The sequence below is a fragment of the Oryza brachyantha genome, chromosome 4 (genome assembly GCF_000231095.2).
Source record: "Oryza brachyantha chromosome 4, ObraRS2, whole genome shotgun sequence".
In the NCBI taxonomy this organism is placed as follows: Eukaryota; Viridiplantae; Streptophyta; class Magnoliopsida; order Poales; family Poaceae; genus Oryza; species Oryza brachyantha.
The window spans coordinates 20,316,629-20,335,546 of record NC_023166.2 but is presented as its reverse complement, the minus strand read 5'-3'; the positions used below and the strand labels follow the sequence as shown (position 1 = coordinate 20,335,546).

Below are 18,918 nucleotides of genomic sequence, written 5' to 3'. Positions count from 1 at the left end.
CTCCATTTCACCAACTCCTCCTCCTCCGTAACGCCATTAACCCACCAAGCCAACCAACGGACGAACACCTACCTATCTCCTTCCCACCACCGCGTCGCCGTCGCCGCGGTCGCCGATGGCCAAATGCAGCAAGATCCGCTACATCGTCTGGCTCCGGCAGACGCTGCGGCGGTGGCGGTCCCGGGCCGCGGCGCGCGCGGCGGCGGAGGCGGTGCCGGCGGGGCATGTGGCGGTGTGCGTGGGCGGCGCGTCGCGGCGATTCGTGGTGCGGGCGGCGCACCTCAACCACCCGGTGTTCAGAGAGCTGCTCCGGCAGGCGGAGGAGGAGTACGGCTTCCCGAGCGGCGCCTACTGCGGGCCCATCGCGCTCCCCTGCGACGAGGGCCTCTTCGAGCACGTCCTCCGACACCTCTCCTCGCCGTCCTCCGCCACGCGGTTCGTCACCCTTGAGGACATCCAGAGCGGCGCCCTCACCTGCTGCTGCGCCGCCGCCGGCGACGCCCTCCCGCTCCTCCGCGGCATTGCCACCGACAAGGCCGTGTGGTGATCCCAGCTACAGCTAGCCGCTCCGCACGCCATTGCGCGTACGTGCATGCGCGCGACTGTTCTTGCCACCATTTTTTTTTCTTCTCTTTTTTTTTCCTTTTTTTCTCCCTCTCCCTCCATGGCCATTTGAGAGGAGCTGAGACTCGCCGGAGCAAGACAGAAAGAGAGAACGGCGGCCGGCCGGCGGTGGCGGTGAAGTGAGATGGCTGAGAAAGTCTTAAGATTTTGAGACGGCCAAGTCTAGTCATCCATTCCCTTGTCAAATCCGGGAAAATTATTTAGTGCCGGAGATTTTTATTCTTTCTTTCTTCTTCTTCTTCTTCTTCTTCTTCTTCTTCTTTTCTTTTCACTTAATAATTCGCCATTGTAAATAACTGTACTACTGCGATTCAGCCAACATTGCAAGTGAATTGAAACATTCTTTCTTCTTCCTCACATAGCCTTGAACAATTTTTTCTACTGTACAGTCCTTCATGTACTTGTTGCTCCATTTCTGGGTGAGCTGAGCCTTCTTGCTTTTGGACCGTACGGATTAGGGGCTTAATTAGAGGTATAGCTCAATTAGAAAAGGATTTGACACAGTATCTTCTCCTTTAATTAGTTGTTATGGGAAAAGAATGGAGAAGGAGTTAGTGCAAAGCTCAGTAGTAAAATATATGTTGAAGCTGTCGCTAGGCTGTTTGCAATGATTAAGGTATTATCATGGATGCATCGACCAGCTACCGATCGAAATTATGTGCTGATAATTGATACTGCAACTTTAGTATTCCCAGCTACTGCTATCAATGTTGTGTGCGGTAGTCAACTATTTTCTGTTCGTGAATTCTCTGAGAGATTTCCACACATATTCGTTTTGCTGAAAAGACTTATTAATGATTACAAAAATATGAATACAACTTTTATATATGTATTATTAGTGATTTAAATTTAAAATTAAATGCCAAAACAAATTACAATGAAAAACTTAGAATCAACTCTAAAATTAAAATTTAAAGTTTGACTTATAACTACAAACATAAATGAAAAGCTGGAAGCTTCAATTATCTCAGAAGACTGAAGAGATCATCACTCATCAGTCCCTTAAAGATCAGAAAGCTGACGCATTTTAGCATTTTTTGCTCTACTTTATAGTGCAAACCCAACACATAACGATATGGCCGTCCACTCTGCACCGAACAGGCGAACAGCACACTGAACCAGCAGAGCATGCAGCAGCTTATCTAGTGGTGGTAGAAGTAGCAAGTAAACGACCAGGTTACCTTTTGCTTTTATCTAAACTTTACAGCAATTTGAAATGCTCTCTTAGTACCAGAGATAAACCATTGTGGGTTAGATCGGCTTAATCATGCGGTGATACTAGTGATCGTCTTTTCACTTTTATTTATGTTTTCAAACAAAATTTTAATTTTTTAACCTTATGTTTATTTTTTTGTCTTGGCATTTAGATTACTAAAAACATATATATAAAAATCTTATTAATAAATTACTTTTATTTGTAAATATGTCGTTTGCAATCATCTCTCAATTAGCAAAATACTCCTTAGCAAACATGTTTAAAATAATCCCTCTTCTAATTCTGTTCCTCCTCTTCTCTGATGATACTTGTCTGCCCCTCCTTAAGATTACTACACTAGTAGCAGGTTAGCCTGCGAAAATGCGGCAATCAGGGAAGAATTGAAGCCGTTTTCCAGTACTGGTCCCTTGCTAATCCAGTCCAATTATTACGTGGACGAATAAATATCGTAAAGTCGTGAGCTCAGCTGTATGTGGGGGAGAGCGAGCAGGAGAGAAACTAGTGAAAGGGCTGGTGAACATATGGTTTGTCTACGGACCTGTTATTAGATTCTTAGATAATTTGGAGTTAGATTATTTAATTTGTTAATATCTATTTACTAATATAGATGACTGAATTAGCTACTGTGAAGTTATAAGTTTGCTTCAGAGATATTATATGATTAATTTTTGTATAGAATATTTGTCATACGAGACATACGGTTTAAAAACTTGGAAAAGGTCCGTAAGAGAGAGAGAAAAAAAAGTGGACCTACGTGCTCCAGTACTTTTTACTGTGCTGCTGTAGAAAATCTGAGGAAATCGATCGGTGATTCTGTGGTGTGGGGGAGAGGAGGGGAGGAGAGCACATGTGGGCCGTGGGCCCCGCTGCATGTGTGTTGATACCCCGGCCCGGGACGGCGCGGTGTGGACCAACCGCACGCCGTTGCCCCATCATCACCTGTTTGCTGCTTGCCTCCGAGTCCGTAGTCCTTTCGTCCCTTTGCCTTTTAGCAGAGTAGATCAAGTTCTTTATCTGCAGTTAATTTAATAATTGATTTATACTATAGTTATCTTCAAAGCATTAATGCATAGTCTCACGTATCATACACGTTGTGTTTTGTAATCCGTGCTACGGTTGGCTACAAATTAGTAGCTCACTGCTTGTTTCTCTCATCTCTTTAAAATATGTTTATAGCTAGCTTATAGTCTGCTATTGTACATGCTCTCGCCTCTCTCTTAGGGGTGTTTAGTTGGTGAAAAGAAAATTTTTGATATCACATCAAATATTTGACCGGATGTCGAAAAGGGATTTTGAACACGAATAAAAAAACGAATTTCACGGCTAGCCTGTAAACCGCGAGTCAAATCTTTTGAGCCGAATTAATTCGTCATTAGCACATGTAGGTTACTATAGCACTTATGGATAATTATGGACTAATTAGACTCAAAAGATTCGTATCAAGATTTCTTTCGTAACTATGCTATTAGTTTTTTCGTTTATATTTAATACTTTATTAGATGTCCAAAGATTCGATGTGATATTTTTTTAAAAAAATTTTGGGAATTAAACATGACCTTACATGATCACAATACAATGCAAGGCCATTGGTCTAAAAAAAAGTTTCTTGCCCAATACAAGTGTATCCATGTGTGTCTTTCATTTTAAACGTTAGCCCTTAATATTTTCTAGTATAGTCCTCACGTGTTTATTTATTTATTTAGTAGTTCAAAATTATACAAATTAGGCCTCACAATCAAATAATGAATACACTCTCTTCGTTTCATATTATAAGACTTTCTAATATTGTCTAGATTCATATAAATGATAATGAATCTAGACATATATACAAAACATATACATGGATACACGGATGAATTTAGATAAACTCATAAAATTTTATAATGTGAGTATACATTTTGATCGTCTTCTCCCTCACGTCGACATACCTCTTGTGCCAATCATGTCACCGGTGATGCCTCCCCTCTTCCTCACTCAACCGGTGATGCTTCCCCTCCCCCTTCCTTTCTCGGCAACTCCTTCCCTCTCCGCGCCTGTGTTGCTCAGATCCCTTCTCCTTCACTGGAGGGCCGAGGTGGTACACCGGCAGCGAGGTAGGGTAGCACGAATAACCCGACGAGCTTCGAGCTGATGATAGAGGCGCCGAATTCGGCCACAAGCTTATTGCCCCCTCCCCATCTCAATGACTATGTCAGCGATCTCAACGGTGTATATCTAAGCTTATTTTAATATACCAGGATATAAATCGAAAAAAATATCGTAAACCTTGTGCATATATTTTAGTCGGCGATGTGTAATTTACTTTTATTTAATATCACTATTGATCAAATTAGAAATAGACATAGATGACCCCGAATAATCTGTGACCAACTATAATTCAACCTTGCCCATCCGCAGACCAAATGACCGAATGAATATTGGACTCGAGAAATTCCGTTCTGTTCCAGTTTCCAGAAGAAGGATAGCACGGCACGGCCCGCCAGGCCCGCTCGGCCCACGCCAGAGCACGCAAGCTCCCAAGTCCCCAACCAACCCTAGCGGCGCGGCCGCATTGCCCCCCGCCCCATCTCGCGCCCCCCCCCCCCCCCCCCCCCTCGCTCGACTCCCGCCTGTTCGCCGCGCCGGCTGCCACCGCCTCTGCTCGCCGTGCCTTCCCCCCGCTCAGGTACGCCAAACCGCCGCCTCCGCCACCGCCCGCAGCTTCGGGTTGCCTTGCAGCCGTGAAGGATGCGGAAGCTCAAGTTCCACGAGCAGAAGCTCCTCAAGAAGACCAACTTCCTCGACTACAAGAGGGAGCGCGGCCACCGCGACGCCGTCATCACGCAGCGCTACCTCCTCGTCGAGAGGGACGACTACAAGAAGTACTACTAACCGATCCCCTCTCCTCCTCTCACACTCTCCCCAGATTATGCACTAGTGCGGTATCGATTTTGGCTAAAGGATTATCGGTGTGTGTGTGTTTTCGCGTGCTGCCATTCATTCGTCCTGTCCATGAATTTGCTTTTTTTTTTTTTTGGGTGGTGACAGGTACAATGGGATATGCCTAATGGTGCAAAAGCTCGTCAACATTATAAAGCAAATGGATCCAAGAGACCCTTACAGAGCGGAGATGACAGACATGTTGCTCGATAAGCTGTAAGTTATCACTGCTTACGGCTTGCAACATACAACAAATTTAGAGCTCGACTGCCTGACAGTTAGGGTCTACAGACTCCTAGAACACGTTAAGCACAAGGGGTGTCATTGAATTTTTGTAGAATCAATCAAAATTTGCTCATGGAAATGCCAGTTCCTGTATGCAATAATGTTTCAGGGAAGGACAATGATATATTACCTCCGTTTCATATTGTAAGATGTTCTGGTCATTCCTAGATTCATATAGATGCTAATGAATCTAGGCACATATAAGACATATTCATTGATCTGTGAATGAATCTAGGTAAGCTAAAACATTTTATAATATGGGATGGAGAGAGTAGCACATAACCTATTTCAGGTGTTCGAGTAGGGGCTGTGTATGTATTCGAATTACTAAATTGAGTGAATTTGTAATCTAGGCTATCAATACATGACTAGTTTCTTAGCATTTTTGTTTACTTCATTCATGTCCAAGGGCATAATTGTTTCAATAACGCTGCCTAAGATCATCAGCTGTCAAAGAATTATTGTATTCTTATGATTGGATATGAACCTCAGTGGCCTCTGTAGTTGTTCTCTTCTTTTTTGACTCCCAGAATTTTGAGCTTTGGCTGGACTGTTTGATAGACCATTAGTTGTGCTAATCAGAATTTATAGCGTTTCCTCCTCCAAACATTGGGTTGCCTATGTTTGGGTACTTCATATAATTTTGTGAACTTGTGATGGTTGTATGCTTCACTTCCAAGTTGTTTGTGCCATTTCCAGACTTTGTAGTTTGATGAAGTTCCTGAATTTTCAGGTACAACATGGGTGTAATTCCAACAAAAAAGAGCCTTTTAACATGTGAAAAACTTTCAGTGAGCTCCTTTTGCAGGTTTCTCTCCCCCACCTGTATATTATATGTTATAATATGCATGAGTTTTTGTGCTCTGTAGCCATCATTTACCATTTAGTGCCGAATGTTTATACACTCTCAATTCAACCATTGTTGAATTGTGCATTTGATTGTTAGCTGTTTTTTTTTTCTTTTTATTTGCTTAAATCAAGCTGTTTAAAGTTTAGAATATGCCAACATGTTGTGTAAGTGTTGTTGTACCACTCCTTTTTGGGCAACCACTTAACATACACTACCACTTTGATTAGCACACTAGACTAAAGTTGTAGGAGACCTGACATACCGTACACCACTTATTGTGTCTATTGGCAAATTATTGTAGGCGGAGGCTTGCAACAGTCATGGTGAAGCTCAAATTTGCAGAGCACCTTAAAGAGGCTGTGACATACATTCAGCAGGGTCATGTGCGTGTAGGCCCAGATACTGTCACAGATCCAGCCTTTCTTGTAACCAGGAACATGGAGGACTTCATCACCTGGGTTGACTCCTCAAAGATCAAGAGGAAGGTCCTGGAGTATAATGGTGAACTGGACGATTTTGATGCTATGTTTTGAGAATACCGTTCAGCAGAATTGGTCATGGGTAGCTACATGTAAGAGTTCACTACATTTTATAAGGTTGTGATTTGTTGCGGAGCTACATGTAAGAATTGGTCATGGTCCCTGTTAATTTTTCACAGTGCAGCTCAAAGGCTATGACGTTATTACATTCTGTTCACTTGCTAACACACTCTTGTAGTTTTGTAGCTGTTTCTCTGTTATTAACTTTTATGTCAGTGCGTGATCCTGATTCCAGTTTCCAATAGTTGTTTACTCAGGCATCACAAATTTAGGGTCTATTCAGTTAAGAGGAATTTCAATCCACAGTAATAGGAAGGAATAGGAAGGCATGCTCATACAAGTTCATCCATAGTATTTTTTAGGCAAAATTTGCTACGGGACATCAAAAAAATACGTAATTAAGATCACAAATTTGCTACAGTGCATCACAAAAATGTGGTAATTAGCTACTCTGGCCAATTTATTATTCCTCAGTGGTTAACCTGTTATGTCGACTAGGTCCAGCGAACCAGACCCAGTTGGTCTCAGCGCTACACCATACCCGAACCTTAGCCAACAGAACGGATGAGCAAGCGACGACGGTAGCGACCCAGCAGCGACGAGGGCGCATAACGGGTTGGCCACCGAGGGTAATCTCGTCATTTTTAAAAAAAATTACTCCGAAATAATAAAAAAAGACCGAAGTGCCTGGTAGCTAATTACCATATTTTTGTGGTGCCCTGCAGCAAATACGTGATCTTACGGTGTCCACCGGCTAATTACGTGTTTTTTCGATGCCCTGTAACAAATTTTGCCTTTTTTTATAGAGATTTGAGTGGATGAAAATTTCCATGTATTTTTTCTCTACCACTTAAAGGAATAGAAAATTTTCTTTGATTTTTATATACTTCATTCCTATCATTTATACAAACTGAATGGCTTCTATAGATAGAATTAGTCTTTAGAAATAAAATCTTTTGTTTTTTCCTCCGGACTGAATAGGCCTTACAATGTTGCACGTTACTTCATTCAGCCAGAAGCTGCATGCACACATTCAGGCCATAATCTGTGTAACTGTGTTACTTCTGAAGCAGCAATCAAGCGGAGATTCAACTGGAAACATGAGACTCAAAGAAAGACGAGGATTTTACAGTATTGGCATGACCTAATATTCAGTCAACAATACTAACTACGAATCTTGAGATTCTTCATCACTTGGTGACGTTTTAGAATCCCTACGGCATTTTGATTCTTGCATCTCCACCTCAACAGTAGTAACATCTTTTGCCTTCCCATTTTCCGTTTCCATCCTTCTTACCTTCTCTTTTTGTATGGCTCGTAGCTCATACCTATGAAAACAGAACATATGTTTCAAAAATAAATGTCAAATGCCTGATGTAACAAGGGAGAAGGAGAACACATAATTCATAGACTTTTGCAGCTAAGTCTTATCAACGTCATCATTTCACTTATACTCAATATAAGCGAAACAGTTTATTAGCAAATTAAAAAAATTATACATAAAACTTTATATATGTGTCATTAGCAATCTAAAAGCAAATGTTATTAATAAGCTACTATGAAGAATACCTCAAGTCAACTCTAAAATTAAACTATAAAATTCACATTTTCGCTTATGCTTACAAGTTGTTGAAAAAACGGTGAGGTGATCTTTGCGCAACAAATAGCGGCCTATTCGATTGCATAGTTAAGCTGCTGATGTGCAAACTGATAGCAAATTCCTGTGAGGCTGCAGAGGAGATAGCATTAAATTTTGCTCTAGTACCAACCTTACAGTAGTAATTTTATCCTGAACCCTGAGAACTTCTGAGCTTCTATTTGGCAAAATGGCTGGATACCAAGAATATCCTATGTATACCTACAGTACCTCTAAATCTCAAGAACGTCTTAGGGCCTGTTTGGTGGAGCTTCTTCCAGCTACAGCTTTTTCCAAAAGCTGCTTCTGCCAGAAGCTGCCCCAAACGATCCATAGCTTCTGAGAATCTGTAGTTACAGATTCTGGAGAATAAACTAAGAATCCAGAAGCTGGAGAAGTTGGATTTAGGAGTTTTTCCAGATTCTTAGAATAAGACTACCAAGCAGCTGTTTCTCAGAATCTAAAGCTCCCTCAAACAGGCCAAGTATAACTAATTCGCCTTTTCAGGGTATTTATGTCTTGCTCTTTGCGGCAGCTAAAGTTAGTGAGGTACAGCGGGGAACAAAATATCTTCCAACAGTCCATGATAATTAACAAAATCATAGTATGTAAACTGCAACTATATCTAGTAGAAGCAACATGCCACCAAGAAGATTGGGTAATCTCATGTTTTACATACAAGCATATCAGGTACAGCAAACCCAATTTTCTGAATATGTACTAGTGCTCACATTTGATGTAACTTATTCTGATGAGATATAAATTGGTTGCGTCACTTGTGTGTAATGTTCAAGTACTAAGGTAATGTAATGTCCATAGTTTTTAGTTACGTATTGGATTGGATTATTAGAGGTAATGCACGACTTATTATTGAATCATGCAGAAAACTCCGATGTTAGCTTGCGTTGCTTATCAATACCATGAAGCTAAATGCCCAAATTTACACGCTGACAATCGAAATAATTTCAATATGGGAGCTTACGGTGACGTGTAACTCTTAGCGAGCAGAAAGTATATCCTCCAGAACTGCTTGTCCTTCATGTGGCGCGGGCACAGATCGTAGCGGATCTTGGCCAATTCCTGCATTAAGCACGCATGATTTACTCAAATTACCAGAACATTCTCTAGAGAGAGAGAGAGAGAGAGAAGATCCGCCGGGAGACTACCTTGGCTTGGGAGAGCACGAGCACGGCATGCCGCTCCTGCCAGCCGGTGAGCTCGCCAGCTTCCACCCCCGCCGAGCCTCCTCCTGCGAGGAAGCAGCGCACAACGACATCACGATGGAGCCGGATCAGAGAGGGCAAGGTCGAAATCGAGATGGGGATGGGCGAGAGAGTTGTGGGCGCTGCCTTGGAGCTGGAGCGCGGAGGACTTGAAGGTGCCGGGGGAGAGCGTCCGGAGGAAGTCTAGCAGCTGCGGCGTGACGCCCAGCTCCTCGTCCCCGTCCCCCGCCGCGGCGTAGGGTTGGCTCGGGCCGTCTCCGTCTCCGCCTCCGCCTCCGCTGCCTCGGCGGCGGAACGGCCACGAGAAAGAGGAGAAGGCCATGAGGAGGGAAGTGAACTGTGTGCCGCGCCTCGCGACGGTGAATTGGTGATGCCGCGACGATTCGGTTCGCTACGAGCTTACGATTTCGCCGAGTGGTGATCAGAGGACGCACACGCACCCACAACGACGGACGGATGCTGGTGCTGGTGCTGGTGCTGTGTTATCAGAGGATTCAGAGATGCAAACCATTCCGCCGTGAGGATCCTCGACAATTTCTTTGGACGCTGTGTCAACGGAGTTACGGAGAACTTGCCCTACTAACCTGATAGCACAAAACTTTCCTACTCGCTGGGAGGGAGCAGGAGTTTTCGATCAAATAGGATCATCCAATCCTATAGAACTTATCAAAAAGAAAAAAAAAAGTGAAAAGGCTAAGCGGAACGGAAAGGAATTTGCCAAGACCTGAAGTTATACCGGATCCTTCTCCAACTCGAGCTTGGAAGTTGGAACGGATATCCCTCTTGGCCTCTTGGGGGTTACAAACGAAAAAAGAAATTATAAATAAAACGTTTATACAAGTATTTTTAGAACAAGACTAAAAAATAAACTTCAATGAAAAAAAAATTTAAAATCAACTATAAAATTAAAACGAAAATTTAAATTTTAGCTCATAAGCATACGAGCAAAGATGTAATGTTTACCTCTACACACGTCTTGCATATACTCCAGTAACGATACATTTAAGAGGAAGTGATCAGGCTGATGACGGATGAAATGTGAGAAAGAATTGGAAAAATCTGCAGTTCAGCAACTTATGTAAATCAAAAGGCTTTTTCTTACCGCATCTACATCACCTCGGAATTACATTGTGGACACATACCCAACGCAAGGAGACAACAACGAAACGCTCGCGATATTGCCACACGCCGAAAATGATAATGGTTTGCGCGAGTACACATTTACTAGAAGTTAATCATAAGACAATCCGCATCACAAAACATGATGCAGACCATGGAACAGTATATAAGATCAAGATGAAAGCTCAAGAGGTATGACCTAAAGCTCACAGAATGTAAAATTTGCCGTTGACCTTATCGTACATGAAATAAACATCAAAAGTGTAAAAACAAGGTCAAAGACAATTGGTTCAAACGCCACCATGCTAACATGTCACAATTCTTTCGGCTTCCACTGGGTCCAAAATCACTAGCACAACGCACGGTTAACATTCAGCTCCCAGCAGCACTAGGTATGGCCGCTGGCTTCGAATCCTCGGCCTTCTCATGCTCCTTGTTTAGCATCTGGAATCAAATAAAAGTCTTTGATACATGACAAAATTATCTTCATTCCCGTGTCTTTTGTTTAGGACATTAGATAGCAACAACTTACCTTGTTGTTGATCAAGTTATGGAGTGCAATGACACTCCGAATAAGAGAAGACAAGTATATGACCAACATCATATCGTTTGTTTTCACTGAAGGAAGGAACCATAGCACCAAGCTGTTCAGATATAAAACAGAGGACAAATACAGCTCAATTCTAGTACATTGGTGAGAACATGTGTGATTACCTGCAAAGGCTTTAATAAGCTCATTTACATTGAGATTTGGGAGCAGATTAAACACATCCTGCAATTTTTTTATAAATAAATAGGTCATTGACTCCATCAGTAAAAACGCTTCAGGAATAGAACATTGGATTTGACTGTCATGTTGCCAAGTTACATGTAGACTGTCAGGGCATATAACTTGAACCTTCGTTAGTTTATACTCCCTTCGGTCAAAAATATTTGTCGTTTACAACAAGATTTTACCAAACTTCTGAAATTCTGACCATTGATAATTTCATAAATACTTAGTTTATAAGGCAAATGATGCACATATATTCTCCTCAAAAAGTACTATCATAATATCATAAACTTATTACATTTTATAAATTTATCATAACACAAAATTGCTTGTTGGAATATTAAAAGTTTAACAAATCTTCTCTTAAACGACAAATATTTTTGACAGGAGGGAGTAATAGATTATAGACATGCTCAATCACATTCTTCTTATTCTAATGCAGAAATGTAGTGGCAGGATGGACAAGAATATTAGAGGATGAACCATTCTGAACATACATACAGAAAGCATGATTTGGTCATCCAAAAGATCCCTTCATATCTCATGTCCAAGTTATTAGTGCAGTGGAAGCACATACATCAGTGAATTTGCTTTGAGAGTTTAACATAATTCATTTACTACTACTGAAATCCTAATAATAGCCTTAATAATGGATGTATACATCTCCAATACACAAATATTCCACAAAAACCAAGGGCACTGGAATGTGATAGTTGCAAGTGTGAACATGTCTAACTAGAATACTCACAAGAAAGAGAACTGGAGGCATGTAAGTCCTAACTCTTAAGAATACCATATAGAAAACAATGAGCAGAAGGCAAACCTGCAAGTGGTACAAAATTTCATGATTCAGTGGGAGCTTCCCTTCAATTACAAGATCTAAGTACCCACGGATCTCCCTGAGCCTTGCATCCAATCCTTTCAAGGCTGCAAGCTTGCTGGTTACCTTCAATGGCCAAAGATATATTAGACCATAATAAAGCAACTGGGTGGATGAAAATAACTATTCTTGTTAAATATTACCTCTGTTGCAAGCGTGCTTATTGTTGTGTCCTTGACATCCCTCAGAAGGTGCTCAACTCCTATGTAACATAATCATAAATCAGTCAATACTCCTTTTGTGAAGGAAAAAAAATTTCATTACCAAAAAAAAAACCTTGGTGGGGGAACCTTTCTAGCATCAATATATTTATTGCTAAAAAACAAACTATAAGATTACATTGCTGTTCAGTTTCCATCTGTAACTTGCAAAATGATACATAGGATCCCTTTTTCTAAGAAAAAATGGATGAAAATAGGATTACCAATTTCCTCAACTTCATGGGCGGCTATTTCTGAAGGAACATGAACAAACACCTTTTGACTTTTCTGAGTAGCATTCTGTTAAAGACAACATAAAATTAGTGAAGCAGGAGAAGGCAGCATGAGGCAAATAAAATTTCAAGTTCTTTGATTGCATGCTAACCTCTTTAACCTCCTCCACAGCATAGTACGCTTTGGTGGGTATTCCTAACTCCTTGGGTTGAACATCAATAATCACCAGAACAGGGTTAGGAACATAACTGCAATTGAGAAGCACAAAAACTAAAGTTAGCTACCATGAAGAGCAAGAGCACAAAGAAATATGGCACAAAATATTTGTAAGATAAATAACCTACTGTTGCCTAAAACTATACAGAAAGGTAGTAAAGATAAACAAAGAAGTTTCAGGTATTTAATGTCGCCAAACAGCCTAAGTTTCCATGCCATCAATATGTGTGAATGACTTTCTAAACTCATGGATCAGTTTGACGGAACAAGTTAACTACTTAGCTGCTTTAGTTATGATGATGATGTGTGCTAAAAAAGAATGTTGGCACAAAGCAATTCATGTCACCTCATTATGATACTGCTTTCTTCTAGATCAGAAAATTTCAACTGGCCAGTTTATTAGCAGACAAAGTTTCACCAAAAAAGGGGAAAAGAAATGGGAGTTAGCTATGATAGTGTAGGACTAGTTATGCATTTCATTAGGAGCTTCAGTCCAGCGCACTATAGCTAAAGTTCTATGCACATGTGACATTCACTTGATTTCGTGTTAGTAGTGGGGAGAAACAGTAATTGAATCTAGGGCATATATAAAACAGTTTGTTCTGTTATAATTGTCTTTGGTGGTTCATAACTTAGGTCAGGTGTCAGAGAAACGAAATTACTTGCACCAAAGCAGTACATAACATACTTGTTGAAAAGTGCATGGATATCCAAGTCGTTCTCCCTGAGTTTTGGACCAGTGCTGTACCAGCCAACAACATGCTCCTTGGCTGCAGGAAGAGCAGCTCATTAGTACAACATAACCAGTTACTTAGCGCAGGTCAAACAAAGACTTCCAAGCTGCATACCGTTGATCCTCTTGAACATGGAAAACATCGATTCGTGGTAATTATGATCGAGGAACCAGATCCTCGGATCCTTGTCATCCTCTTCAAACGGCACTGCAAAACCAGGTTCCATGAAATGCTATAAATACATTAAGCTGTCAGTGGAATAACTCCGCAGATCTAATTGTGCTGCTTCAACACAAATTCACGCCAATAGATCTAAATATATCTACGACCGCGACCAGTTGCGCGAACCCTAAGGCACACTAGTAGCGCAGATCCCCCGGAAACAAAGGAGCCGATCCGAGACAACGCAAACCCTAGTGGGCACAGACGGGGAGAAGGTTACCGGCGTAGGAGTTGGTGACATCGACGGAGCCGCGGGAGGAGGTGCCGAGGAGAACGCCGACGACGCGCTTGCGGGTGTCGCGGGCGACGCGGTTGTAGTGGTCGACGATGCTGAGCAGCACCAGCGGGTGCACCACCACTTTCTCCAGCGTCCGCCCCGAGAGCTGCGCGGCCTTCACCACGTCCATCTCCGCCGCCTGCTCGCCGCCGTCCTCTCCCTCCCTGCTCCGGGTCGGCTCAACGTGGCCACAGATCTGCGGCGGCGCGGCCTCGTGCGTGCGGTTGTGTTGCTGCTGCGACGGCCGCCTCTGTGCTTTGCTTCCCCCTCTTTTCTTTCTTGCGGAGGCGGAAGGTGGGGGGCTCTTTCAAAAATGACTTTAATAGAAGGACGGAACGCGAAGAAACTCGAAGGATCGTGAACCGTGCGATCTGAAATCAACGGCTCTGGTGATGCTAAGTGGATCCGAGTTGGGCTGTGGTTCTGGCCCATTGCCACGACCCAACCTTTGATCTCCTTTACGCTTAGGATTATAGAAGTCCAGATCGTTCTTTTCTCCCTCTCTCTCTTCCGCACGCGGCAGCGGCACCGCCAGGGAGCAAGGTGGCGGCCGGCCGGCCGGCGAGCTCCCCCTCCGCTTTCTCCCTTGCGGCGGCCCAGGACGGGCTCCTCCCGGCTTGTTGGTAGTGGTGGTGTAATAGCAAATTTCTCCTCCTGTCTCGTTTTCCCGTCTCGTCTCCTCCCGGCTTCGCCCTCCGCCTGCGCCGATCTCCCGTGAGAGCAGGGGCGCTATCGTCCTGCATCCTCACCGGTGAGCATCCATCAATCCGTTACTCAGCCATATCCTCTTTATTTCTTTTTCTCTTCTGTAATTTGCATCATGAACCCTAGATAGGTTTTCTTCTGGATCTGGCTTAATTTGCCCTAATAACCTTAAGGGAGACTAATAACAGTTTATTTTTGTTCCCAAAAAAATTGGGGGTTCAACTGAACCCCCATGTCCCACATTAGATCCCCCCCTGATTGGCAGCAAGGAGAACCCAGTACCATCTGTTTAGAAACTAGACCAGTGTGCAGTGAACTTTCTCTTAATTAGTTCAGGAATTCTGGAGCTGATATAGCTAGCCAAACACTTTCAGGCCACCTTGAGATTCTACAGGATTTGGATCTACTCACTCGGTTTCATATTACAAGACTTTTGATTCATCCATTGATCCATGTATACAATTTCTTTCTAGATTTATTAGCATAGGCAATGCTAGAAAATCTTACATCGTGAAACGGAGGCAAAGGGAGTAGTATTTAGGATTTGGAAGAAAGGCAAAGGGAGTAGTATTTAGGATTTGGAGTTCTTCCAAATAAGCACTACGTCTCCACCTCCTCTATCTCGCCGCTGGTTGGCATGGGCGCTCCCACCCTCTGACCACTTCTCCAGTTCTCCTTCCTGGAGTTACGCATTCCCATCTGTGCTTGCTTCGCCCAAATGTTGTTCATGTTTCCCCTATTCCGTGTCCTAATTCTCACCTCTGGACTCTAGTTCATTCTCACCCTAAATTTCCTCTATTTACATCCGATTACTTGAGTCCAACCTAGATCTCTTGGTGATTTATTGACCCTTAATTTCGTTGGAATTATTGCTGCAATCTCGTGACGCGATAGCCTGCTGCAGCAGCTATCAACCCCCATCTCGGTCAGGCCCATAGTCAGTTGCTTCTTGAGTGGATTTAGGTGCTTGCTTCTTTCCGTCAGCTTCCTTTTCCCTAGGCATCATCTCTGATTCCCCATGGCCTCCTGCCGCTTTCATATATGGGATTGATGTCTGGTGGATAGGCGTGTGTGTTGTTAAGTGTGAGAGTAATGGCCCTAGTAAGCGTGTTTGAGATTGAACTGGTGTTACTGTACTACTCAATTTCCCTAGGTTTTCTGCTGTGGTAAGTGGTTACATGGTACTGAGTCAGATTGGCAGGAGTTTTCCTTGCATCTGTGTTGGTAAGCATGGTTAAATCAGTTTAACTGGTTAATAATATGTTTTGATGTCCCAGGCTCCCAGCGAGTCAAACCACGGCTCTCAAAATTGTATTGCTTTGTATTATGTTGTGAGATCTGCAACCGCAATGGCTATCCTGAAGATTTGACCACAGATTTTCAAAACAAAGTATAAATCTAAATGATGTTGATGGTTTAGGGGGGATATGATTAGGTTTTTGTTTTATGTATAAACAATATTTTCGAATTAGATTCAATCTATTACGCTTAATAAAACATTGGCTACACCAAATGTTGTAATTATCAAATTCTGTAATGTGACAGCTTGGAGTTGATTCCATATCTGGCATAAGGCAATACGGCAATGGCCACATCGTCAGCATATCCTCCACCTCCTCCATATTACCGATTATACAAGGATTACGAAAAAGATCCCTCATCTGCACCTGAACCCCCACCGCCAGTTGATGGACCATACCAACTCTTTGGTGCTACCTACACAGTATGTTGCTTATTGTACTCTTCTTTATAGTGTTCTGTTACATGTGTTAAACTGACTATGGCTTTGTCTGCATCTGTAGACAGATGTTGTGCTGCCAAGCTTAGAGGATCAAGGTGTTCGTCAGCTTTATCCTAAGAGCCCAAATATCGGTATGTGTGATTCCTGATTGTATGCATTTGTTTACCTATAGAAGTTATTTAGTTCAGATGGTTACATTGTGATTTGTTAAAATTATTAGGGGTTCCATGGTGAGCTTCATACACTTCTCATCATACTGAAGAAAATTATATGGGCTGCTAGTTTCAGCACTGAACAACTTCCGTGCTCTTTTATTTAATGAGTTAGCTCTTTGAACAACTGTTTTCTTCAGATTTCAAAAAGGAGCTAAGAACCCTGAACAGAGAGCTTCAACTCCACATTCTGGAGCTAGCAGATATTTTAGTGGAGAGACCATCTCAGTATGCTCGTAGAGTAGAAGATATTTCGCTCATTTTCAAGAACTTGCACCACCTTCTTAATTCCCTACGGCCTCACCAAGTAAGAGCCTCAGTTTTTCATCCCACAGTATGAATGATTGTATCTCTTTTCCACTCAAATGATTTCCCTTTGTAAAACACTTTTTATAGGCCAGAGCCACACTGATTCACATGCTTGAGAATCAAATACAGCGTCGCAAACAAGCAATTGAAGATATAAAGCAGTAAGTAACTGAACTTTATTTAGCTTGAACCTTGAAGCCTTGAATAGGCTGGTAAGTATGGGTATTGAATTTCCATCGAGCATGCTGTTTTTGAAAAAAGCCGACTTTTAGCCACATATTAATTTTGACGTCCAACCCTTTTAACTTATAACATTGTGCGACTTACATTCCTCATAGAAAATTGGTCCCGTTTCTGTCCTATGTAACACTAATTTGGATTTGGATGCCTATTGGCACAAGCACGTGGATCACTTCTCTGAGATTAAGCTTTTCATGCCATTGTTTTGCAGGAGGAGAGAAGAGGCACAAAAGCTACTTGGGGAATCGCTGCTTATCTTAGATGGAAACCAGCCGAGCTTGCCTGCTATGTGAAGACGTTATTTTTCTGTTTCTTAGCGTACCAAGTTGTCTCGCATAAAAGACTGACAAGCTCTTTGAGGCGTTTGTTGACCAATGCATTTGGCAGTTCTCTGCAGAAGTAGGTTAGTAGCAGAGGGAGATACTTCTGGCTTTGTGTAAACGGATTATTTATTAGTATCTGCTTCTATGTTGTGATTTGTAAATCGTTAATCATTAAACCTATTCTTAAGCTGGCAAAGCTTCAACGATCTCCTGTAACTTCAACCAAGAGCAACTTATTATGTTGAAAACAAGGAGCAGCGATAAGAAATGCTGTTTGATAACGTTTAGAATCTACATGTTTAATCGTTGTGCCTTCTTCCTAGTAGCTGCCAGTATCTTTCTTGTGTACCCTATCATAGAACTATATAAGACTTGCCTCCGTTTCGAAGTACATGTGCTTAATGCCCTTTTTTGAATGGATTAAAGTTGAAGCAATAAATAACTATAATTGGTTGAGACGTGAAATTAGACGAGGAAATTAAATTGAGAAATGTTGTAATTGGTAGAGATAAGTAGGTACGCAATCTAGTTCTATGTACCTATATGTACATATATCTTACTCCCTCTATCCCAAAACAAATCAATTTTTTGTTTTTTATACAATGTTTGACTTTATCTTATTTGAAAAAAATTATGATTAATATTTTTGTTTTTATTAGATGATAAAACATGAGTAATACTTTATATGTGACTAATTTTTTTAAAAAAATCTTAAAAAATTTTAAATAAGATGAGTGGTCAAACACTCTGCACCAAAACTGAAATGTTGCCTTTTTTTTAAGATGGAGGGAGTAAGATGCAAGATGGAATAGAAGATGCTACATCTAGGGGTGCTCTTGTTTCAAGGGTTTTGTTTCGTTTGATTAGTCACACGCTAAAACAATTTTGGAATAGACATAATGTATGGATGCTAATGAATATAAACACATATATATATATAACCATATATATTAATTAATAGATGAATCTAGATAAAATTTGAATTTTTTTAATGTTCTCATTATTAGTTATTAAAATTGGAAAATATATTATTTGATTTTTGAATGTACTTATATATAGAAAACTCTCATACAAAATATAGTGTTGAGCAGTTTAAAAAACGTGTCATAGAAATACGAGGATAAACTGATAAACTAATTTAAGTTGAAAAAGAACGGGTTCAGGGCACGTTCACCGCCGGGGCAAGTTAACTAAACTCCCTTATTTTTCGCGCGCACGTTTTTCGAAGTGATAAAAGGTGTATTTTTTGCAAAAAAAATTCTATAGGAAAGTTCTTTTAAAAAATATTTTTTATATTTTAATAATTAATAATTAATTAATTATATATTAGTCTGTTATTACGTTATTACGTTAACTTATCACCCTTACGGAACGCGTCCTAGGTCTAGTGGAAGACGGAAACCATCTTTGAGAGCTGGTAAAAAATATGGGCTTTCTGGCTT

General features: G+C 41.5%; 5 protein-coding genes across 5 annotated transcripts; 3 read left to right on the top strand and 2 right to left on the bottom strand.

Moving 5' to 3' along the window:
* LOC102719383 (indole-3-acetic acid-induced protein ARG7) lies at positions 1–973 on the top strand. Its single transcript, XM_040523584.1, has one exon. It carries the CDS (start codon positions 116–118, stop codon positions 545–547), a length of 432 nt encoding a protein of 143 aa, XP_040379518.1. The 5' UTR covers positions 1–115; the 3' UTR covers positions 548–973.
* Positions 974–4,433: 3,460 nt separating this feature from the next.
* LOC102723046 (U3 small nucleolar ribonucleoprotein protein IMP3) lies at positions 4,434–6,581 on the top strand. Its single transcript, XM_006652901.3, has 4 exons — positions 4,434–4,701; positions 4,868–4,975; positions 5,778–5,852; positions 6,196–6,581. Exons 1-4 carry the CDS (start codon positions 4,568–4,570, stop codon positions 6,425–6,427), a joined length of 549 nt encoding a protein of 182 aa, XP_006652964.1. The 5' UTR covers positions 4,434–4,567; the 3' UTR covers positions 6,428–6,581.
* A 753-nt stretch (positions 6,582–7,334) lies between these two features.
* On the bottom strand, positions 7,335–10,067 carry LOC102722762. Its single transcript, XM_015836360.2, has 4 exons — positions 9,419–10,067; positions 9,236–9,318; positions 9,052–9,149; positions 7,335–7,761 (listed from the first exon to the last, which is right to left on the bottom strand). Exons 1-4 carry the CDS (start codon positions 9,612–9,614, stop codon positions 7,602–7,604), a joined length of 537 nt encoding a protein of 178 aa, XP_015691846.1. The 5' UTR covers positions 9,615–10,067; the 3' UTR covers positions 7,335–7,601.
* Positions 10,068–10,512: 445 nt separating this feature from the next.
* LOC102722486 (26S proteasome non-ATPase regulatory subunit 7 homolog A) lies at positions 10,513–14,236 on the bottom strand. The gene is made up of 10 exons (XM_006652900.3): positions 13,890–14,236; positions 13,562–13,654; positions 13,402–13,483; positions 12,649–12,745; positions 12,488–12,563; positions 12,207–12,265; positions 12,007–12,129; positions 11,126–11,183; positions 10,944–11,029; positions 10,513–10,855 (listed from the first exon to the last, which is right to left on the bottom strand). Exons 1-10 carry the CDS (start codon positions 14,074–14,076, stop codon positions 10,784–10,786), a joined length of 933 nt encoding a protein of 310 aa, XP_006652963.1. The 5' UTR covers positions 14,077–14,236; the 3' UTR covers positions 10,513–10,783.
* Positions 14,237–14,435: 199 nt separating this feature from the next.
* On the top strand, positions 14,436–17,779 carry LOC102722009 (mediator of RNA polymerase II transcription subunit 7a-like). Its single transcript, XM_006652898.3, has 6 exons — positions 14,436–14,697; positions 16,197–16,374; positions 16,454–16,523; positions 16,745–16,911; positions 17,001–17,074; positions 17,365–17,779. Exons 2-6 carry the CDS (start codon positions 16,237–16,239, stop codon positions 17,444–17,446), a joined length of 531 nt encoding a protein of 176 aa, XP_006652961.1. The 5' UTR covers positions 14,436–14,697; positions 16,197–16,236; the 3' UTR covers positions 17,447–17,779.
* The last annotated feature ends 1,139 nt before the right edge of the window (positions 17,780–18,918 follow it).